General features: G+C 32.1%; 2 protein-coding genes across 3 annotated transcripts in view; one reads left to right on the top strand and one right to left on the bottom strand.

Moving 5' to 3' along the window:
- LOC145279929 (transcription factor MafK-like) overlaps positions 1-24,812 on the bottom strand; it is a 208,054-nt gene that overhangs the window by 165,906 nt on the left and 17,336 nt on the right. The window contains exon 1 of one of the 2 annotated variants that reach the window (XM_080131504.1): positions 3,834-5,279. The exons of the other annotated variant lie outside the window; for it this stretch is intronic. Coding sequence (XP_079987630.1) covers positions 3,834-3,845 — 12 coding nt within the window. The 5' untranslated portion in view covers positions 3,846-5,279. Of the gene's footprint in view, positions 1-3,833; positions 5,280-24,812 lie in introns of those variants that run through there. 2 annotated transcript variants of the gene reach the window in all.
- The window catches only part of LOC145279928 (85/88 kDa calcium-independent phospholipase A2-like), a 421,383-nt gene continuing 401,900 nt past the window's right edge, over positions 5,330-24,812 (top strand). The window contains exon 1 of the mRNA XM_080131500.1: positions 5,330-5,462. The gene's annotated coding sequence lies outside the window, so the exon portion shown is untranslated. The remainder of the gene's footprint in view (positions 5,463-24,812) is intronic.

Genomic DNA, 24,812 nt, shown 5'->3' with positions numbered 1-24,812 from the left:
GCAAATAGCAAGTACCTGCTCTTTCATCAAAGAACAAACACTATAGTAAGTAATGATAAATTAAAAAGCGAATGAGCACATTTTACGAAATTACGTAAAAATAAAATAAAAATATTCGATATTAAAGAGAAAGAATTCTTTTTTTTATTCACTTAAAATAAAATAAAAGAAAGAAATTGATTTTTTTCTTTTAATTGTGATTTTCTTTTAATTGTGATAACAAAAACAAAACGTAAACCCATGCAGATTGCAGCACTGCAGCAGCAATGAATATTTTTTATTCATAACATCATAAGACAACTCACGTGCGTGTTACGTCGGCGTGACTGATTATTTTATTAATCGAATATTGAACTCAACATAGTAACACGTTTATATATATATATATATATATATATATATATATAATTTAATTACGAAATTAAATCTACCAGAATGCACTTCGGTTTATCTGTAAACAAGACGGTCATTTTAATCTTGTTAATAGTTAGTGCCCCTTGGAAATGTAAAAGGAATTTTGAAAACGTTTCAACTGTTTAAAAAAAAAGTGTTAAATTCTTGGTAAATCCTCGTCTATTAAAAAGATTAAATGTTTTGGAATTTATTTAGATCAAATAATTAAACAAAAAAAAATATACTATAACAAAATTAAGAATGTAATGACCAAATAATTATATTTAACTTTCAAAATTTTTACCTCGACACTTCGAATTGAGCTGCCTCCCCCTTATTTATTTCATCGGATTTCATCATGGCAGACGAAAACACTACAACTCACTTGGGCGTAAAATTTGATTTTCTTAAATTAATGCAAAAAAAAAAAAAAAAAAAAAAAAAAAAAAAAAAAAAAAAAAAAAAAACTTGATTAAACTACGCGATTTTTGGAATATTTCATCTTCATTCCGTGATTGGTACGTACATCATACAGACTTTTCTGCATTTTCTTTACTTTTAATTGCCGCCACAAATTCTGACTATGCACCAAAATTTGTTTTACAAAAAATAAATAAATAAATAAAAAAAGCTAAAATAAAGGGTGCTAGTGGAGAAAGTGATCCGCGCTATTTTTTAAATCGTATTTCCAAGTTTAATTAAAGTTTTATGGGTTTTTTTTTTATTCAATTGTAAAGTTGAAGTACAACACATCCTCCCCTCCCCATGTTAAGAATGGATTTTTAAATAATAACGTTATTATTTACGTCCGGATCACTCTCTGCATCAGTGCATCAGTACAAAATAAAGATTTAAAAGTATAGTACATGTTACGTTTACAGACTGCACTTCAGCTGTTCTGTCCTCGATCAGTGGAGAAATCCTTCTAGACTGAGAGAATTTTTATTTATTGCCTCAATCTCTTTTTCGAGAAGCTGAATTTTTCTCCACATTAATCATCGATCTTGTGTCAAACTCTGCTTTCGCGGAGTTGGGGTGGTGGGTATATAAATAGGAACTTCCTGCCAAGACCGGCCACCGGGTAGGTACAACAAGACTCATGATAAAACCTTGAGATTTTTTGTTACCTCTGAACAGACGTAAACTTGGTACTCAGTAGAGATCTAAAGTATTTTAAAGGAAACGGAAAATAAGTTCAAAACAAGTTTGCTTCTAAACCTAATTCTGTTTAAAATGCTTAAAAGTTTTTAGAGTTTTGTAAAATATCTGATCTGAGTGTTTAGGTTACTCTAACTCACTAAACAAAAAATGGCTACTTTCCTCGGATCAGATATTTAAAGAACTTTAAACGCTTACAAGATGATTTAAATATTTTCAACGCAAATAGATCACAAATTAGTAAATAAAGGAAAAAAATTGTTTGCATTTTTTTTTAAAACTAATTTCCCAACTGTATTCCATTTATAATAATTTATGTCGGTCAAAGTAATGATTATCATTTTTTTTTAAATAACAATCGAATACCATACAACTAGCACGCACGCACCCATTTTTAGTTTATTAATCGTTTTAAAAACAAAACAAAAAACAAAACAAGCCCTGTTCTTTTGTAATAGATAACGAAAAACATGTTACGACAGGAAGAATAATAATAATAACAATTTTTAAAACATCTTGACATTTTTCAAGATCGCGATAAACCTGAACAAAAATGCATGAACACGCATATTCCGGAAACGAGCACGTGTCTTAAAAAAAAAACTTTGTTATTTGTTCTCGATATTCAGCCATTATCAGCAGTTAGCCTTAACTTCGTATTTCTGTTTTATTTATTTTGGGGTCTCCCAAGAAAAACGTCACCAGTCTAACCATAAGTTTAAAAACGTGGAATCTAATGTCCAAAGTAAAGTATCCACATACAGTACTGTTTCGCTGTTTCAATATATATATATATATATATATATATATATATATATATATATATATATATATATTTCTCCAGAAGAACACAAACTTTTATATATATATATATATATATATATATATATATATATATATATAAAAGTTTGTGTTCTTCTGGAGAAAGCGAAAAAAAAAAAAAAAAAAAAAAACGAACAAAGGCGGAGTTGAAGTTTTCATAAAAAGAAATAACAATCCTAATATGAGACAAACAAAAAAATAAAATCGAGTCATCTAAATTTGAGGACAAAGAACAAAAAGTTATAATTTAAAAAGTAAAATAATGTAACCCAATACTAAGACGCAAACAACTTTTATGTGGGAGAATCTTAAAAACAAGATCGCAAACGAAATTGTTAAAAACTAGGTTTTGTTTACTACTTGTTACATTATGTCGTGCATTTTAGCAAACGGTTTATATTGATATAAATTAGCAAAAGTTTTATCGTGTGAGTGCTTTTTTTTTTTTTTTAAATTAGATCCCAAGAGTTTGCAGCCCTCCCTCCAAAGTGGAAATACCTAGGGATATACGAAACGTTAAACAAAGTTTACCAAAGTCTTTTGTTTACTTTTGTTTTAAACGATTTAAGTTTATAATTTTGTTCTCATAGCATTTTAAAGATTATTTCTGCTAGATATGAACGTAGTTGTGACGAAATCCAATATAAAAGAATGTACATTGTACAAGCGAACAACAAAAATGGGTTCTGTGAAACGATAAGAGATGGGTAGAAAAATTAAGTTTTTCCTTTTGGTTCAGAGATGATGCGAATGAAAATACTTGATTCATGCTTTTGAAATTTGGGTAAGAATCACTCCCATCTACAATCGGAGGTTTTTGAGTATCCGGAGAACGATTGTTGTATTTGGACACTAACTCTAAATTATATAGACTATAGTAATTTTATAATAATAAAAAAAATAAAATAAAATAAAAAAACAAAAACAAAAACCGAAACTTTAATTTTTAACCATAAATTCAAAATACTTTCTAATAAACAATTTAACGATTCAACGTCATTTTCGACGAGTCAGGAAGTAAACACATGTCAGTCATTTGTTGATACGACAAATGGTTTATCGTAACACTTAAACATGACAATGCAATTTTGAAACCTTTAAGTTGTCGATTAGTTCTCATTTGGGATCGAGAATTACCCCCCCCAATATTAGTGTCCAATCAATAATAATCCATTGAAAAAAATTATAAAAACCGAAAGCCGTTCTTAACATGGGGAGGTTGGGGGGGGTTATTCCGAAAGCCGTTCTGGGGGAGGGGGTTCGTTCAGATCCGCCCTAATCTGAATTAAAGCTTAAAGGAAAACAAAGAAAACATGCTTTTTCATAGGCGCCTCGCCTCTATCATATCAAAGAACGGAAAACAGCATTTAAAAAAGTTATAATGATAATAATAATAACAACACCAACAACATGATTATTAATTAATGGATGCCATTAATAGTAAAGTATTCTGGACTCACCTTCTTACTCATGTCGTAAATAGTAAATTAAAATCTTTGCTGGTTGGGGCCAGCATGTAAAGACACGGAGACCGCCGTCCTGGACTGGGGTCCGTTCCTCAAAAGATAAAAGTGTCCCCTGGGTGATCTCGAAGACGAATGGGGAACAAACCAGTCCACTTCGAGGTGTTAGCACGAGGTGGTTACAGCAGATCAAGATGGCAAGGTTTCAACAAACCCTTGGATTAGGTATTGAAATTAGAACGAGAGTTGCTTTTAGGGGGAAATTTGGCTGGGCTAATTAAGTTGAAGTATTAAGAAAACTTCTCGGAAAGTTGGTCCGGTGATGGTGGCGTTCTTGCTGGTGTTGCTGTAGACAGATAGACGTTGAGAAAGGGATCGATAGGTGTTTCAATGATGAGTTTCCTTTTTTTTTTCTTTTTTTTTTTAAAATCAAATTTGAAAAAAAAAATGATGTGAACAATATCTTTTTTTTTTTCTTCAATGATAAACTAAAATTTAAAAAAAAATCGGAGTTACTATCTTTGTTTTATTAAATAAATATCAAAGTTTCAAAATACAATTTTCATTTATTTACTTTTTTAAGTATTAAAAAAGTTGCCGATATAAAAGAAAAAAAATTAAAAGAAATCTAGAACTATAATCGATAATTTCAAGTTAGTCTAATTGAAAGCAAAAAATAACAAAATTAATATAATCAATAATAACGAAGTTGTATAATGTAAACTTGCTAAATTTAAAACGGGTCTAATAATAACGATATACTTTAAAAATAGTTGACTGAGGCTTTAAACAATCAAGCAAAATATCTGATGATGTACCCATGAAAGAAAAAAAAGTGTCTTCTAAGTTATTGTCAATAAGTATTATTAGATCTACTAGTCGTAGGATATACGAATGTAGTAGCAGTAGTGATCACGAGGTTTTTACGTATATTATAAATAAATAATATATCGTGATATGGAAGTAAAATTTGAAAATGTGAGAATACAACAAGAGTTTCAGGAAAATCAGTAAAGAGCGTTTTTGTTTTAAAAAAAAGTGGTCTGATTGAGGCCTTCTCTCTAAAGGCTTTTTTTCTGGGAAACTTATTCTGTGTTTGCGTATATGAAGTGTTTGCTTATCGCCTTCATCCAAGTCCGTCCGTTCCTTACGACTTCGTTTTTGGTTTGTCAAGCTCCTATCATAGAATAGTAGTAGTCGTAATTGTAGTAGTAACAGCTTTCAGATTTATGACTACCGCTTACTATTATTATTATTACAACTGATGTTGTTCGTTTCAATCGTGGTGGTAGTAGTAGTGTTGTTATGAATGGGAGGAGTTGAAAGTGGGAGGAGATAAATGGAATTAGTAAGAGTAGACAGTGTAGAAGGAGTGAAGGGGGAGAGGTGACATTTAAAATGATAGTGGCGGGGAGGGGGGAATGAGTAGATAGAATGGCAGTAGCAGGAGTAGGAGGTGAAATAGAGAATGTGTGACTAGGTGGCGGTGGCAGGAGATGGGATAATGAAAGGAGGAGTGGCAGATGCTACGGATCCAGTCGATTTTTTCGATGAAGATACATGAAGTTTTTAGCAAGGTGGAAAAAATCGAACGATCTCTACCCAAGAAGTTCCAATTATTAAAAGGTAAAGTAAAAAGAAATAATAGAATAATTATTTCATCAAAGAACGCAACGTCAACAAGATTTGTTTAATCATTTTTAAAAGCTCCGTAAATACGAACAATAAGATGACGATGCAACGTGCAACAACGGTTGTTATAAACTTTTTCAAACTACACAAAACAATATCTTTGAAGATATTGTTTTACATAACCTGTGGAATTTCTACAATTTAGACTGATTGCATAAAAAAGAGGGTAACGGTTTTTTGTCCGGGTTAAAAATTTTTTTTTTTTTTTTTTTTTTAATTTTTATATATAACATTTTATATTTAGTTCATTGTTAATCTTCCGTCTTACGAGCAAAAACGAATCGTTAATAACTTTTAATTGAACTAGAAATTATTAGATAATCGATATTTTGCACATTTTTTTTTTTTTTTGCACACGCGCGTACAAAAATGGCCACCAGTGTTAACATAAGAAATTACGGGTTTGTATTACTGTACACATAGATTCGAAAAAGTTGTCAAAAAACAAATATATAACAAATGTTATCAAAGGCAAGATAAGTTACTTTTCTACCAAACTGGACATATTTTTCGTGTTTTTATTCAATGTAACATGTTTATTCAGCTCGAAAAACAGTGTTTACCGATGTATTGGAAAATTCAAGATGGCGTTTGATTTTCTCTTAACACGGTAAGTTTGGGAAAAGATGTTATAAATAAAAAAAACTATACAAAATACTATTAAAAACCCGCCGAATATATGTCAACCTAACGGTAACATATATTGAGCAAGTTTTTAACAGTATTTTATCTGGGTTTTTAATCGGTAAACACTATGTTTTTCGAGCTGAATAAATATGTTACATTGAATAAAAACACGAAAAATATATCCAGTTTGGTAGAAAAGTAACTTATCTTGCCTTTGATAACATTTATTTGTTTTTGACAACTTTTTCGAATCTGTGTACAGTAATACAAACCCGAAATTACATTACTTAATATCCGAAAGATTACTTATTTGCGGTAAATTTAAATAATATTCGTTTTCAGCATACCCGAAAACCTGTAAAAGTCGTTATTTTAAAGGTGATTAAGGTGGAAAGTAAGTAAAAATTTACTATTCATAAACCTGAATCAATTTTACTAATATTTATCCGACGTTGCCCGGGTAGAGAACTTAAGAAAAATAATTCAAAATGTAGCCATGTTTACATTTTGGTACTTATGCTATTTTTCTTTTTTTTTTTTTTTTTTTTTGTAGATAGGATTTTCGAATTCGATTTTTTTTATATTATGTTTTGTTTATTCAATTAATTGTTAATACAGAATAGTTAAACAAACAAAAAAAAACAGCCCCTCCTCATGTTAAGAATGGGTTTCTAAATGATTTCTTGTTCTCACTTAACACTAGACACTTGTTTTTCGAACTGAATAAACACTTTAAAATAAGTTAAAATACTAAAATCTTATTCAGATAGAGTAAGTTGCCTTTAATAACATTTATTTTTTATACACTTGTTTTTTACATTTTTTTTTATTGTAAAAAAAAAAAAAAAAAATGCCCGTTATTTCAACACTGTCCGCATTATTATAAATAACACTTGAAAAAAAATTTCCCTATCCGTGTGTATTCATAAAAGTTACGTATATGAAAAAAACATGGACACTGGAGCTCTTGTATAATGGTTTTATTATGAAAAATTCTCACATTTTCATTAAAAATTAAAAAAAAAAAACTTGGTCGGTCATGCTTCAAATAATCTATTACATGAAAAGGCTGGCTTCCTGTCGGGACAATCCGAAAGTTATTTCTGTTTTGAATTAGTTAAATCATTTAAATGTCAAAATTGAAGTATGACGGTTTACTTGTTATGCTGAAGAAAACATTACTTTTTACACCTTTTCCTCGCCGTATCAAGAACTTTTGTTCCTTCTGAAACTTAAAAAAAACAAAACCTGACGATATTGATAAAAAACAATGAACCGAATGAACTCGAGTAATGTTCAATATTGTACATCAACTTGACAAGATGTGGATGTGGGAAGGAAAATTTGTCAGCCCTTTTACTAATATGCACGCACACACACTTTTTATAAGTGTCTTGTCATGAATTACTGCGAGAAATTTTATTGATCAAGCATTCCTGTATGAAAACATATTTTCTGTTGTAGGGTTTACAGAAAACATTCAAATATAGTAATGATATATATATATATATATATATATATATATATATATATATATATATATATATCTATTGAAGTTTTTTTTCAACTTTAAGATAACTGTCATTGAAACAATAGTATCTTACTCAAAACTATAACGATTTAGTTCAATGAATAATTTAATGACCAAACATTATCGTAATGATATAACTTCACTATTACGGTATTGTTTGGTCATTAAATTATTAATTAGTCCACGTTGCTATAAAACTAGAACTAATTTGTTTAAGATAATATTGTTTCAATGGTAACCATCTTAAGTTAAAAAAAAAACTTCAAAATTTTTATGGATGTTTACAAATTCGATTTACTTTTACTTCACTTTTTTTTTATTTCAATAAATATTCGAATGATTTTCCAGTATAGCAAATAAAAAGGGGGGGGGGCTGAAAAAATAAATATACAACAAATAACTGTTACCAAAGGCAAGATAAGTTACTCTTCTTACTTTGTTGTTTTATTTTACTTCAATCGAAGTTCTCAAAAATCCAGAGGACCACAACCTGGGACTAACATGAATCTCTATATGAGATACATACATAGATATTCGAATTTTCCATTAAATTTCTTTATCTCTCAAACACCGAGTAAAGAAATTGGGAACATAATTTTCCTCTCCCCAATTAACCATTTTCATACGTTGTAGTATATGTTCCGTTCTGGTCTCTTGGTCTTACTGGATTCATCTGGTCTGGTGGAGTATCCAGTTTCGTGTTGTTACTTGAGGTAACATCACATGGAGAAGGTACCATTGCTCGTAGATCTTATTTGGGCAGCGAATACTATGTGATTTTGAATATTTAGTCCAGTTCTAGGGAAAAGTATCCTTATGCAAGGTTGTTCTGGCTAACCCTTGTACAGAGAGACCTTAGACACCGGAGGGTAGTGTCTCGTAGGCATTCAAGTAAGGTTTTTTACTTAAAAATAAAGGTACTGTAAAGCCTGTCGAGTAAAAAGAAAAAACAAAATTGTCTCGTTAAAGCCATAGTTGAGCTTTGATAATCTCTCAAAAATCGAAAATTAAACAAAATACTGATAGAACACTACATTTTTTGCACTCTTGATGTTGGATTGGTTTCTCAGTATTTTTAATTTTTGAATTTTGAGCGATTATCGAGGCTCGACCATGATTCTAACGAGACCATCATTTTGTTTTTCGTTCTAACTTGACATGCTTTACACTGCCTTTACTTTTAGAGTAAAAACACCTTAAAATAAGTTAAAATACGCAAAATTTATCCAGGTAGATAGAAAGGCAACTTATCTTGCCTTTGGTAACATTTATTTGTTGTGTTTTTTTTTTGTTTTTTTTTTCGCCTTTTCTTTGCTTTGTTGGCTATTCTAGAAAATCACCAACATTCGAATAATAGATATAAAAATAATTCAGTATGCAATATTCAGCAAAGGTAACTACGACAAAAAACAGTTAATTTAACTGGAATTCAACAATTTTCTTTGCAGAGTTTATTTTTTGTAGGTGTACAGTTCAATTAATTCGTAAAATTATGAATTAAAACGCTATCATATTTACTTTCAATTCGGTTGCAACAATTATAGCAGAACTATGGTATAGAGGCGTCATTATTTTATTTAGAAAAATAAAAATAAATAAAAGAATAAAATAAAATAAAAATTTAGAAATTTGCATTATTCTCGTCTTGGTTTCGTAACGTCCAAAATTCTTCAGCTGTGTCTTTTTTTTTTCAAATTTATGAACTAATACGGAATTTCGAACTAAACTGTTTATTTAATTCACGGGATTAGACTATTCTCATTCAATCAGCTGGATAGACGTGTCAACCGTTACTTATCACCTGTGGTAAGGATTGAACCTTCGAAAGGTCACACGACGATGAGTTATAAAGTGTTAGGTTATCATCTTTCTACTTTAGACGGAGTTTACATGCTTACGTCAGAGATCCCCACATAAAACTTAACCCTTATCACCGAGTGGCCTTTGAGCCTTGATAAGTGCTGTTATGTATACAATGTTGATCAGTAATGGTGGAACTCAAGTATGGTTTACACTTTACATAGAAAAATCAATTATCTAAAAAAAAAATTCTAAACGTAATTAAAAAATCTATACCACGAATTTTATCGAAAAGATAAAATATAGAGATTCAATTCACTAGTGTGTGCCTCAGTGAACACTTACTTTATAGCCGGTGTAATTGGAACAGTCGGGATGTCGAATGTCGTTTTCCCTAGCTTCGTATAGAAATTAAAGTATCCATTTTTTTTAATGGAGTAACAACTGCCCCCCGCCTCTTTGATGAATGAAAATAATTATTTTAGCATTTTATTTCTTAAAAATTGGAGAAAAAAAAAAAAGCAATGATTCTGTTTAACAAAGTTTTAAGTTATATTGACAAGCTTTGATAAATTATTTTCAATAACCTGTTTAATATGGTCTTTTTTTTTTTTTTTTTTTTTTTTTTTTTTTTTTTTTAGCAATTATTACTTTCCATGGTTGCTTGATTGTTTAGGGTTCAATTTCGTGGCTGTTTGAAAAAGCGTTATGGTCGAAAAATAATGGAGTTCACATGCTCACGCCAGAGATCCTGGTGTGTGAAAGGATGGTGACCTAAAACTTATTAATCCTTATCCTCTAGTGGCCTTGGGGCCTTGATAAGTGAGTTATGTAGACGGTGAGACAACACCATGATGATCAGTAATGGATGAACGTATATGGTTAAATTATTCAAGGGGACGGCTCAACAAGAACTTATTTACATTAGACTTGAAAACGACCAAGTTATAGTCATCTGGGAAGTAACCCCACGGTATTGTGTTCCAGAGACGGATAGTTCTATGAAAGGAATTTTGTTTATGGAATTTTCGTTTAGTTTTAAGCACAGATAGTGAGGGAAATTGTTGGCGATTGTCGTAGCTAGATGGGAGTGCCACCATCTCTCCTACTTTTTATTTTGTTTTTAAATTTAAATTATTTTCAATTCACTATCGTTTCATAAAAAACATGAATTAACCACACACACACACTTCATGGTTGTTAATGATTAATTGTTTAGGGTTCAAGCTGTTTGAAAAAGTGTTTGTATTGCTTTTGTTTTGTTTGGTTTTTACCACATTATTTTCAACAATTGATTGAATTGTTTTTGTTAATGCATTTATTCAATCTCTGTATTACAAAAAATTATTGAAAATAGCTTTTTAAGAAAATTCGAAACCGCGATATTTCTATAAGAAAACAAACATTGCGTACTTAAAAACTTAAAATGCTGATTTTATGATTTCAAAGGACAAAAAAAATACGTAGGCTTTATTTCAAAATCTGAAATGATGCAACAATAAGAACTAATGCGTGCACGCAAACTAAAAAGCATTTTTTTTTTCTATGGAGCCACTATTCTGCAATTGAACCTGAGTAATATTCCATAAAAAAATATAATTAAATAGGATGTATCTACGCAAAGACTTTATGCACAATATCAAATGAATACAGTATTTATCGTTTCTTTCCTAGATTAGTGGCTCCTCTGGTAAATACAATATTAATATTTTCAAAGCGGATCGATTATAGAAATGCATCGGTTTTTCAGCGGAAAAAAATGAGGATGGGATGGAAAAATATGTAAGCGAAAAGAATGGAGAAAACATTTCTGGTTCGAGTCTCGAAGGTTTCTTACTAACTCTAATTAAAATTTAAGGGTAGTAGAAAGTGGATATTGCGTTTACTTTCGGCAGCTTCCCTTATTTTGTTATCTCGTCCTCATCTTCTATGAACGATGTTTCTGACAAAGAAGAAAGAATTGCTGTTTTCTAGGTCAGAATCGAGTCCCTCTAACACTTATCGTTGGCAAGCTTTTGACCTTGAAGTTCTACTTTTCTTTTTTAGTTCATATATCAAGTGGTTTCATGCCTTGTCTGAAGCGATTTCCATAAAAACAAAGCATACATGAAACTTAATACTTTGATGTACAAACTTTATTTTTAGCCAGCAATTACATTCTACCGCCAATTTAACGGCTTCAGAATAGTTTTCGAAATTCTCTACAACAATAAAGAAATCAGAAACGTCGCAATAAGTGCATTTAGCGGCCTCCCGCTGCGGCAAAGTTAAACATAACTCCCCCCCCCCTTCTCTCTGAACGAGTACAGAAATAGAACCCGTCGGCATTCGCCGATGTGAACGTCCTATGCTACCGGCGATAGACCAGTCCCTTACCGAATGAGAAGATAATGAGCTGGCCTAGAATCGATTCCGACCCATAATTCACTCTAAAAGATGGTCCCTATAAATGAAATCAGACAGCGGTGTTTTTATAGTGCCCGTGAAAAATTAGTGTGATGTTGAAGCCTTCAAAGTGTTGAAACTTATTTTGGGCTAGAATTAAAGTTTACATGGCAAAATCAGCTAATATGACTTATTTGTGCTCTTCTAAATGAAAGATAAACAATACTTTTTGGAGGAGTCGGAGCCTATTTTCGAAAGCTTTTCCCCTAAACGTAACGGACAAAAACTCTTTCTGCCTTGACAGAGTTCCAAATAGACTTCGTAGCCTAATGGGGGATGCTATTTTCCCGTCCCTGCAACCTCTTTCCCATAGACGTTGCGAGCCTGTCTCTGTTTTATTATTTTTTTTTTTTTTATAGCAAGTGCTTACTGCTTGTCTGAGCTCCAATCTATAGTACCCTTTTGCCAAACTTTCACGAAAACCACTATCAATAATTTTCTCCACTTTTGTCTGTGCCTAAACCTAAACATAGATTCCATGAACAAAGCTTCTTTCTTAGAACTGCACGCCTGTGGAACTCTTTCGTTTTCCTGCTGACTACAATATGGTTATCTTCAAGTCCAACGTAAACAAGTTCTGGATGAGCCGTTCCACTGAAGTTAACAAATTTACCGAATTTCTATTACTAACGATTGTCCAATTGATTACTGTACACTCTTTAATCCTTATCCTCGAGTGGCCTCTGGGCCTTGCCTATGTAAAAAAAACTACAATCTGATCATCTTCAAGTCCAACATAAACAAGTTCTTAATGAGCCGTTTCCTTAATTTAATTTACCGAATTTCCACTACTAACGATTACTATATTGTCCCATTGACTACTGTACACTCCTTAACCCTTATCCTCAAGTGGTCTCTTGGCCTTGATAAGTGGTGATCCCATTTGAAAAAAAAAAGGGGGAAATAAAAATAAAAAATCCCTCTTAATATCCAACATTATTCAAATTTAGCGGCCACTTCTCTTCTGGCCCCCTCCTTTCTAAAAAAAAAAAAAAAAAAGATGAACAAGAGACAAGTACTAATGAATTACAACAACGTTCATATAAATGCATAAATAACAAAGCTGCAAGTCACAAGATCGAGAGAGTTGATAAGCCGTAGTGCAGCTGTAATACAACTATTATTTGCAGGAGGGAGGGGGTGGCTACAAAATGATGATTCAGCTTGCACTGACTGACACGGCCATTTGCTTGATGACTCAGCATTTGTATTTTTATAGTATTTTCCCTGGCTTAACAAGGCGGACAATATAAACCCGTTGACGCTTAGAAAATTGATTAATAAAGTTCGATAAGAATAAAGCTTATTAGGAAGGTGCTAATGATTAATCTGGCTCGCCGCCTAGTTCAGACTAAAAAAAAAAGACATTTCTTTTTTAAATACTCTCAATTTAATTTTATGTTGAGAAATCACAGGTGCGGGTTTTCTTTGGTAAAATTTTTCATTCATTAAAAATCTCGCATTTTTTCTTGGCTAGCGAGTCATGGCCTACAGCAAGTGCGATGGTTGCATTTTTATTTTTGAAAACGCCGTCAATTTGGTTAAATCGATAATTTACCGATTGACCTCTGTCTGTCTGCACTCCAGAACTGGCATCACATGCATCCGCTCTCCTTATTATTGTCGTCTATCGCAGTGCATTCGACGCAATTCGATTTGCCAGCTTCATCGTTTCATTTCCAACAATGATTATTTTTGTCACTCCATCTCTTTTTTTTTTTTAGTCTATTTCTATATTGGTTTGAGTGCCTAATTTTATCATTTTAATTCGGTAACACCGAACGCACATACACATGAACATGAAAGGTTTGTCGAATTGAAGTCTTTCTCTTGTGTCAACGTTGTTAATATATTTTAATTAAACACATATCGTAAATAATTAATTATACACCAAGAATAGAGGGAGTCTAATTCCAAAACATTAAAACAATAAATTCAAACGGTAAACGAAAATAATCGTTTAGATTATCCGAGCTACTATTGTCAGCGTGGTTGTTATTCACAACGTTTCGACCGATGTAACCTCCAATCTTTTCCAGTGTATTTTTTTCGAACTCTGGAATCTTCTAGTCGAGTTCGGGAATCTGTACGGAATTTTGAACGGGACTTAAATAAAGGATTCATTTAGAAATTCCGTCTAGGTTACAAAGTTCGACTAGGAGGTTCCCAAGATCTGAAGGTAAGAGGCTGCACGGCTGAAACGTTGTAAATAGCAAGATAAAGAAACAAAGAAAAGTAGACTTCACCTAAAAGACAATTCCGAAACAAAATGTGTACTTTCATTTTTGAATCTACGCAATACAAAATCTGAAATTCTTTTCAGCTGTTTGTAAGAAAGAAGGAATGGGTGAGTTATTTATCGGAATTTTTATTTTCATTGTGATGTCTTATAAATGTATTAGTCCTTAAAAGCAATACCTTAAGTACATTTTTCAAGTGTGTGTGTGTATGTATGTATGTATGTATATATATATATATATATATATATATATATATATATATATATATTACTGCTTTTGAGGACTATTTAACAATTGTCGGGATCGACCTGTGTTTTGAATTTATTTTTAAAACTTATCCGGTTCCATAAAAACTTGTAAAAAAAAATGAAATCTTTTATAGTTTTTAAAAAGTATTTTAGAATGCAGTGTTTTTAAGCAAATAAAATTCGGTTCAATTATACTATTTAGAATCTTTCTCGTATTTAACTTTAATTTCGCCCACATTTTAGATAAAACTTGATTAAATGTTTACAACAATAATATTCCAAGTTACTTAATGAATCACATGTTTCATTGACTTCCTTTTTATCAAAATGTTTATTCTTTTTTAATACATGCTAAAAAAAAAACTTTTTTCCGCACAAAATCAATTTTAAAGCAAAAGTGAGAATAATTCAAGAAAATATCGAAAACAATATGGGCGCGATGAGTAAAAAAAAAAATCATGACATGAACGGATTTGCGTAAAAAAGATAAATTAGAATGTTATTTTCTGACACAAAAATTCCATTTTGGATCCATTTGAACCTATAATTGTTATTCATTATTTCGCGTTAAACTTTTTATCGCGAACACGTCATCAGAATAGAAACTAGAAATTTATTAATAATTTTCTATTTTTAGGTTTGTAAAGTGTATTCTGGCGATATCGCGATAGAAAGTTTTACATTTATAACGCAAAATAACAAATAACAATTTTGTTAAATACCAAATGTTTAGAATCTTATCTCTTTAATTTGCTTTTAAAGTTTTTCTCCTTAAAAATGATTAATTGAAAATGCAGTTGAAATTGTACCAGATCTGTCTATATATAAAAGTGTGTGTGTGTGCATTCCCACTACCAAACTAATCCGTCAATTTTCAGTCTACAAACTCGAGATTTGACATAAGGGGTATTGAAATTTGGGAAAAATCTTTTTAATCGGTTTTCAGCCAGAAATTTTGCTGTCAAGGGGTCAAAGTTCAACGATTTTACTTTACCAAATCTCTCCGCCAATTATTGGTCTAAACACCTGAAATTTTAGATGTGGGTTACTTGGACGTGGATTAAACATTTTTTAATTTGATTTCAGCCCAGAACAAATATTAAGGGGTCAAAGTTCTAAAAAAATTGACCTTTGCGGTCTCTACCAAATTACTTGGCTAATTTTTGGTCCAAACATTAAAATTTTTTTTATATAAACTGGATTCAGACATAGGCCAAGCTTTTTAATCGGTTTTTGGCCGAAATTTTGGCTGCCAAGGGGTCAAAGTTAAAAAATTTTTACCTTTGCGGTCTCTAGCAAACTATTCAGCCAATTTTGTGTCTAAACGTTTGAAAATTTATATAACGAGTATTCAGACATGCAGCAAGCTTTTTAATCAGTTTTGGGGCGAAAATTTAGCTGCCAAGAGGTCAAAGTTGAGAGTTGATCTTTCCAGACCCTACTAAACTCCTCCGCCAATTTTGGGTCTAAACACTTGATATTTTAGATATAGGTTACCTGGACATGAGTCAAACTTTTTAATATATATATATATATATATATGCACAAAGTTATCAACAGTACATAGGGCCCGAGCAAAGCTGAACTGCTAGTGTGTATATATATATATATATATATATATATATGTGTGTGGCGATTAAGCTACACTGAATATTCCGCGTTTCATCCACTCTAGGATTCTTCAAGCTTTGCGCATAAGCCTGAAGAATCCTAGAGTGGATGAAACGCGGAATATTCAGTGTAGCTTAATCGCGATATATATTTTATAAATTACTAACTAGCTCTACCTACGTATTGAAGACTTTTGAAGTAAATACTTAAAGTTTGCGGATAAATTTATACTTTCGTATATTAATTTTATGTGAGTAAAAGTTATATATATATATATATATATATATATATATATATATATATATAAGTTACATGAAAAGAAGGGGTAATCCTTTCTTTTCATGTAACTTAAGGTTGAAGAAATGTTTGATGTGCGAGAAAATCAATGAACCTTCAACACGGTGACTTTCTGTTTTTAAACTTTCAAAGTTCGTTAGTATTAAAGGCTAAATGGATGACAATAATAAACAAGATCAACCATTTTAATACATTTAAAATATGGCTGACGTGTTTACTATCGTGACCCGTCGAAATTCAAAAGCCTTTTTAACTGATGAATAAAGAAAACAGTCTCGGGCGTTAATTAAAGTTTTAAAAGTAATCATTTTAGTTCTTTTGTGCCGAGCCAAAAACGAAACTTCTTTTTTCACGTCGTAGAAAAGCTGTATATTTTCTCATATTTGACATTCAGCTCAGTTTAATCTTCATCTATAAACGTCACGTTTACTTTAATCCGTAAAAAATAGATAAGAATAAATAATCTAATAATTATGTCTGATATAAGAATAAAAATTTTATATTATTTGAAATATTGGATCTTTGTTGTCAGCAGATAATTAAAAAAATAGCTTGGATGCTGAACAGATGAATATTGACTTGTTGGTCTAAAGATGAAAAGTGAAAGTCAATTGCTGACACGACCGTAGCAGTTTGGGGCTAGTAGCAAAAGTGTAGTAGTATTTTGATACTTTTTTTTTTTTTTTTTTTTTTTTTAAACAATTGAGTTAGAGGTTCTCGAGGCCCTGAGGTCACTCAAGGATAAAGGTTAATGAGGGTTAAGAACTTGTTTATGTTGAACTTGAAAACGACTGTCATAGCCAGCTGAGGCGTAGCTCCGAAGTATTGCGTTCCACAGACCAGCAGCTCTGGGATAAAAAAGAAAAAAAAAAAAAAAAAAAAGCTCTACTCCTGGAATGTTCATTTAGTTTTAGGCACAGATAGAGAGTAAAGGCAATTGTTGATAGTGGTTGCAACTGAGTGTTCTGTTAGTGAAGTAAAGCTGTCTAAACTGAGGTAATCTTCCCCCCCCCCCAATCCAGAGTGCGCTCTTTAGGGAGTTGAATTGTCCCCATATTAAAAAAAAAAAAAAAAAATCTCGCGTTTGTGTCTAGCTGTCCTTGGGGCGGGGGGTGGGGAGGCAAGTAAATAGGAAGCATAAGAATTTACAAAGAGAGAATGAGAATGCCAAAATGGGGAGCCGAATATATATTGGGAAGGGGTGTCATTTGAAAATTCGTGTAATTTTAGAATTTTTTTTTTTTTTTTTTTTTTTTTTTGCTTGGGTTTAATCAAATTGTTTTCTAAACGCTTGTTTTTGTTAGCTTTTGTCTTGTCAGCTTCTAAAAATCGATTTGATTTGATCATGTTTTTGTTTTTTTTGTTTTTTACAGACGGGATTTAAATGTGAGAAACGAAAAATAATTAAATTATTTTATAACAGAAAAAAAAAATGAAAAAACTATCATAAATTTCGGTCAAATAAATTTCATGCATAAAAGAAAAATGAAGTCATGTGATATTGCATGATAATTTGATGACGTAGGCAAAATGATATTTCATTGTATAACATTTTTAAATACTAGACCTCCCGTGAACAGTTGATTCTCTCTCTCATATATATATATATATATATATATTTGTGCTGAAAATAAGTGTCTATTCACAGCTGAACATTTTACATAGACACACACACGTATGTATGTATGTATGTGTGTGTGTGTGTGTGTATATATATATATATATATAAACACGCACATACATACATAATAACACGTACACACACATAAACACATATACACGTATTAACACACACACACACACACATATACATATTAACACACATATATAATATTAACATACACACACACACACGTGTGTGTGTATATATATATATATATATATATATATATATATATATATATATATATATATATATGCATACATAATTATGCAGGAGTGCTCAATTAAGAAACTTAAAAAAAAAGAGCGAAATATTTATATTAGTGTTACAGAAGATCAGAACAACATATTTTGAAATCCAAACAAAGAAACCAATATCTGGTAGCTTATGTCAATCTCTCTTCAGCCTGTCTGCATAGTTATTACATATTTATGATTTTTTTTAAGGTTTTCATAATATTCCAAAAGAAAATTCTTTAATCTTTTGACCAGCAGCAAAGTTTAGTTTCTGTTCTGATGCTACACTATTCTAGCTATGCCTATTGTCCTCGATCAGCAAGGAGAAATCCTTCTATATAGAGGCAATTTTTATCTTTGTTTCAAACCAGTGTCCTATTTGGTGAGCTGGATTGTCCCAGATGAAAGACCGACCCTGTGTCTAACTTTGCCCTCGTGCGGAGACAAGTAAACAAGAATATGGAACTATTACCAATTCAAAACATTTTTTTGGAGGCTACGGTGTGCTTATCCTAATGTACTAGTTTCTCAAAAACCACACCGGACCTTGTGTCTAACCTGACAAGGAGATTTGAGTTTTTATAGTGCCCACCCCCACTCTCTTCCCAGTCTGTCCCTCAACTAAATTTATGCATCAAACCTCCAATTGTAAATTAAAGACTAATTAATTGGATAAATATTTTATTTGATTAAATTGTTTTTAATCAAATAATTTTTTTTTGTTACTAACTTATCAAGGCCCAAAGGCCAGTCAAGAATAAAGTTCAATGAGTGTCGGGTCAGGTAGACAATGAGACGGTGGAACTTGTGTAAGATTTAATAATTTAAGAGAACGTCGGCTCAGCAAAAATTTAATTACATTAGACTTGAAAACGATCATCTTATTGTCAGCTGGGAAGCATCCCAACGATTTTGTGCTTCCTAAACAGTTCTAGGGAAGAAGTATGTATTAGGAGAAAAAAAAGTTTATTTGCAATTAAGTCTCATGGTTAGAGAAAATTGACAAGTACAAACAAAAAATAAGACAATTTTGTTTTTTTTTGTTTTTTTTCTCAGTTCTCGTCTTTTGTTTATGGAAACGGTCAAGCTGTCATGGGCCTTGCTGTAAACAAAATGAGAACAAGTCTTGGAGTTTTTGAAATTTAAATTATTGAGACTACTGTTCTCATTTTGTTTACAGCAAGGTCCATGGCAGCTTGACCGTTTCCATAAGCAAAATACGAGAAAAGTAGCCCAAATAATCTGAAAAAATTTAAAGAAATTTTCAGAAATTTCAAACCAGCTATTTTGCACCGTTCAGATGTAAAAAAAAAAAAAAAAAATGACTGTAAAAAATGAGTGACTAGATTAAATATTTAAAACCCATCTTGTCTTTGTCCCCCCCCCCACCCACCTCCATGTTGTGGTCCAAAAAGTAAAATTGATATTTACTGCTTTGGCAATATTCATCTCGATTACCTGTAGGCAAGGTTATCATTTGTAAATAGTATTTGATGGAAAAAAAAAAAAATTAAGTGTCCCTATTTACCTTGCCTCCCCACGGAACAGTTAGACACCAGGTTTGTTTTTTAACATGAAGAAAGGAACAAAAAATTTAAATTGTCTCGGTCGTTAAGGATTTCTCTTCCACTGACAGAACAAGAAATTGAAGTGCAGCATTTAAAAAACAGATACTACACTTTGATCGTGGCCAGAAGGTCTTGGAATCCTTGCACGAGAAGGAAGGGGGGGGGAGTAATTGTTTAAAAAAGTTTGTTCATTTATTAAAAATTACCTGGAGATGACCGGGTGTTTGGAAGTGTGTGTTGAGCAAAAAAAAAAAAAAAAGTGATAGTAGCCAGGCAGGCTCAAACCCGTACCACGAAGGAGAACTTGAAAAAAAAAAAAAAAAAAAGTGACGTCTTTGCCGTTGCGTCCATTGTCAAATCGGAAGTGGCGAAGGTTTAAATTGAGACTAGTCAATCGAAAAGAGGAGATAAATTTCGAAAATATCGGTGAAAAAAGCGACCCCCCCCTTGTAGAAATGTGCCCAGTTGAGGCTTAAGGAATTAATATTTTTAGTCAATTTTTCGATATTTATCGTAAGAAGGGTCAAGCTTCAAAACGATACTGATCTTGTAAAAATCCGTTGCCTCTATCGAAAGCTTTAGGCAGACACATACATACATACATACATACATACATTTAAACAGAGGTGAGATTTATATTATAGACTAGCATGGGGGGAGAGTACCCTGCGTTGCCCGGGTGTTTGGAGGTGCGTGTGGTTTTGGGTAAATCAAAACACCCGGGTGTTTGTGTCGGGGGGGGGATTAAAAAAAGTTTTGGTAGGTAAGTATGAAAGATCGAACCCGAACCCTTAAGTCGAAGTTGGAAATTAGTGTGAAAAAAAAACAAAAAAAACGTGCGACGTTAACCACTGGGCCACCACGAAATATTAACAGAAATGTGTTTGAATTTACTTAAGTATTAAAACTTGGCAGGTGCCCGTACTTAATATGGTCAACTTTGATTGTGGGGCAGTATTTTATTTACTGCGGGGCAGGACTTTTTTTATTTCTCCCAGATGTTGTGGGGAAAATCAGCTCCCCATAAAAAGGGGATTCTCCAAATTGAATAGCAATTGTCTGATAAAAGAAGAAACTCCACATTGATCAAAGCTGATTCTTTTGGGACGTTTCCGGAAAAATGCCACCAGAATTAGTTTTGCTTTTATTATATGAAAAAGCTTAATGCACATGCGGCGATCGAAAAATGTTGAATATTTATCTTTTCAAAGTCGAGCCAATTAAATAGATAGGTGACCCCCCCGTCGTTAACTCTTGGACATTATCATTTAGACATGATATAAAGTTTTAAGAAGGAATGAGCTGACCGAGGAGTCCAGCGAAAAAAGCCTTTTACAGACATACACAAAAAGCGAACATACATACATTTTCGCTTTCATATATATATAGATGGATTTAGTATTGAAACAATTTTCATCAGTTGATCTCATCTCAGTCTAATAAGTCCCACATTATCAACCAAACTCCCACCCCTGTCCCATCATTGCAATGTTACATTCCTGTACCTGTCTTAAAAGTATTTGAATGGAATGTGCTCTGATGAACTCCTTGCACTTGTTCTTCCTCGATGTACATCCGCCCAAGAACTCCGTTTAGCAGCAAAATTCCACCCCTTCACTGTAGAGGTCCCTACTCTTAATAGCTTCTTTCCTTGAACTGCTAGACTTTGGAATTTCCTCCCTGCTTCCCTGACTGTACTGATATGCTTAAATGTAACGTAAACAGATATCTTGTTTATCTCCTTACATAGTCCTCTGTAGATATGGAACCAAATAGTAACCCCTTACATTCAAGTGACAATGTTTTGTTTGGGGGTGAAGAAGAGTACAAAAAAAACAAAAAACATCTCAACTGTAAAACGCCAACATAATGAAGGAATACAAAAGTTAAATAAATTATCACATAGAATATGAAATTCACTAATAGTTTTGGCTGTTTAAATATAAATAGGCATATAGCGGTTCGAGTTTTGCTTTAAGCGCATTATAGAAATGGTTGGAAAGCAATGTAGTGGAGACTAAAAGAGATGCTGAAAGAAAGTAAAAAAAAAAAAAAATTTAAAAAAATTTTTTTTTTTTTTAACTATTTTAATTTTTTAAAACTACGAACATTATGAGCTATATTTAGTGTTGCACAAAGTATACCAATATTTTTAATCAGGATCTGTGGGTTATCTGTTGCCATTTTTGTTTTATTAAATTAGCAAACAAACACGGCCGGATTTTGATTTTCTTCTCCATCTTCCCTGTACTTAGGGTTAATGTAGGTATGTTTTCAACCTCAATTTTTGAGTTCAAACTTAATTCGTATTATTTGAACTACAACAAAAATGAGAATGGTAGTTCAAATATTATATAATCTATTATATAAATCTCACCTGTCTGTTTAAAAGTATGAATGTATACAGGGTGACCAAAAAAAAAACGGGCCCCAACTCTAATTAGGCCCCCGTTTCTTAGTGTTTTGTCCGAATGAAATGAAACTTTGGTCATAACTAGTTTATTATATTCAAAACATCACATCAAAACACTAGGGTCTTTGGCCTTTTTTTTTTCTCCGTTCTACCACATATGTTCTAGATGGCCTCCATTTAGCTTTTGTTTTGTTTTTTGTCTTTTTTTTGGGGGGGGGTCACACTGTATATGTATGTTTGAATATTTGCCAAAAACTTCCGACAGAGGTGACTGATTTTCACAAGATCGGTATCATTTTGAAGATCGACCCTCTTGACAACAAATATAAAAAAAATTGACTAAAACCATTAATTTCTTCACCCTCGACTGGGTACTTTTCTACAGGGAGGGATCGCTTTTTTCGCCGATATTTTCGAAAGTCATCCCCTCTTTTCGATTGACTAGCCTTTCAGTTTGGCGATGGATGCAACGGCAAAGACTTCACGTTTTGTTTTTGAGTTTTTTTCCTTTTCCTCCTTCTAGGTACGGGTTCGAGCCTGCCTGCCTGCTTACTATTTATTTATTTTTTTTTTTTTGCTGAACACACACCTTCAAACACTCGGGCAATGCCAGGCACCCAGGCTAGTATCTACTAATTACAAAATTAAATTTCCTGTCCTTCAATCAGTAAAGGAAAAGTTCTCTAAGACAAATTTTTTTTTGCTGTTGTTCAAATTCAGAGTGCCCATTTTGTGAACTGGATTTTTCACATAACTCCTCCTCCCCCCTCCAAAAAAAAACTGACCTTGTGTCTATCTTTGCTCTCTTGGTGGTGGTGGAGGGGCAACTAAATAGCAACATATGATCTGTCTGGAAATTCATATTGAAATGTAACTTTTTTGTAAATTATGCTATTTTAAGCAATTTTATTCAAGTTATTAAAACGATAGTGTAAGTAATTCAATTAAGCTTCAAATATCGGGGAAGAAAATGAACCGGTATGTAACAGCTGTTTTTAAATACACGTATATACTTTAAATCATCTTGTGCTAAAAAAAAAAAAAAAAAAAAAATTTTTTTTTTTTGAAGTCAAAATTATTTTTGGGATTTAAATATTAGCATTACACGATACATCCTATTGATTTTGATTTAATAATAATCTTTCAAAAAATGTTAATTTTTTTTCTTACCAAGAATTAAGAGAAAAGAAAAATGAGCAAAATAAAAATGTAAGTAAAAACACTTTTTCTGTGATTACGTATTTTGTTTATAAAGAAACCGAAATGCATTGTGGTGGATGTAATTTCATAATTATTTTTTAAATAGGATTTTTTTTTTAAGTTTTAGTACTTTATTCTCCATTTTTATTTCAATAAATTATTGATTAATAATAGTAATATATATATATATACACACACACACACACACAGCATAATCACATTGACACACCGGTTCTTACCAGATCGCTAAAGTTAAGCAATGATGAGTCTGGCCAATACTAGATGTGTGACCATTTGGGAATGCTAAATGCTGTATGTACTGCGTGGAAATTTCGAAGTTTATATCTACGGGTGCATTTAATTCACTGGGAGAGGTGCAGTGCACCCTCAGTCTTCATTAAGACATGCATTCTCTGTAAAATTTGAGGTTCATTGTCTGCTCTGCTTTGTAGCAGCCATTGGACCAACTGAGATTAGCAGTTACACCAAAAAGTGTGGATGGTTCTACATAAAACTTTCACTACTATAAACAAATCATCTGTATGAATTTTTGAACAACTTAGTTGTTGTGGCAGACCTCATACGTCGAAATCAACAGGAGTGTCCATCATATATAATTAAGTGGGTACAATAAGGCAAGGAAATCGCGTACATAAAAGAAGTGGTATATGATTTTATTGGTATAGAATCAGGGAGGAACAAATTTAGCTTTAAATTTATAGTTCCATCTGTGATTTCATAATCTCATAAAATTAATTTTTCTACCTATCGCTATATACAAGTACTGACTGACACAGCTTAAGTAGATTTTGTTCATACAAAGTCAAGGTATATGTCCTCGCCAATCAGTCTGAATCATTTTTAAGTAGGTGATACCCTCAATCTGACACATGCAAGGTTCTGTGCAGTTCTAGAAGGTTCACCTTTTCTTTGACAACAATAGTTTTTTGCTAATCAATTGAGGTGCCCCTACCAAGCAATGGCAACAAAACTGCTCAGGCATTTTTTGGACTGCCAGAGAGTGCACGCCTTGTGTGCTGGCTTTTCAATCCCAACCTTCCGACCTTGTTACATCTTCTCTTGGTGATTTAAAAATATATAAAGCTGTTTACATAGTTCATGATGGTATCCTTTATGCCAAACACATACCCATCCATCTGTTTGTAAACTCTGACAAGACATCTCCCCACTATACCAAAGTATACCAATAGAGAGGATCAGAGTCGATATTTGATGCTTGGAATGTTTCAAACAGGCTAAGAAGAAAGTGTTTATGAAAATGTTAGTTTCTGCATGTCATAAAAAACTAAACATACCATTAATATTTTTGATAAACTCCCAATTTTGTTTCCTAAATGTTTGTCAATTTGCATTTGCCAATCACTTAATTTATTTGTCCTAATTA

Source organism: Euprymna scolopes, chromosome 7 (assembly GCF_053919585.1).
Source record: "Euprymna scolopes isolate OS-2025 chromosome 7, ASM5391958v1, whole genome shotgun sequence".
Lineage (NCBI taxonomy): Eukaryota > Metazoa > Mollusca > Cephalopoda > Sepiida > Sepiolidae > Euprymna > Euprymna scolopes.
This window is presented reverse-complemented; position numbering and strand designations above follow the sequence as displayed.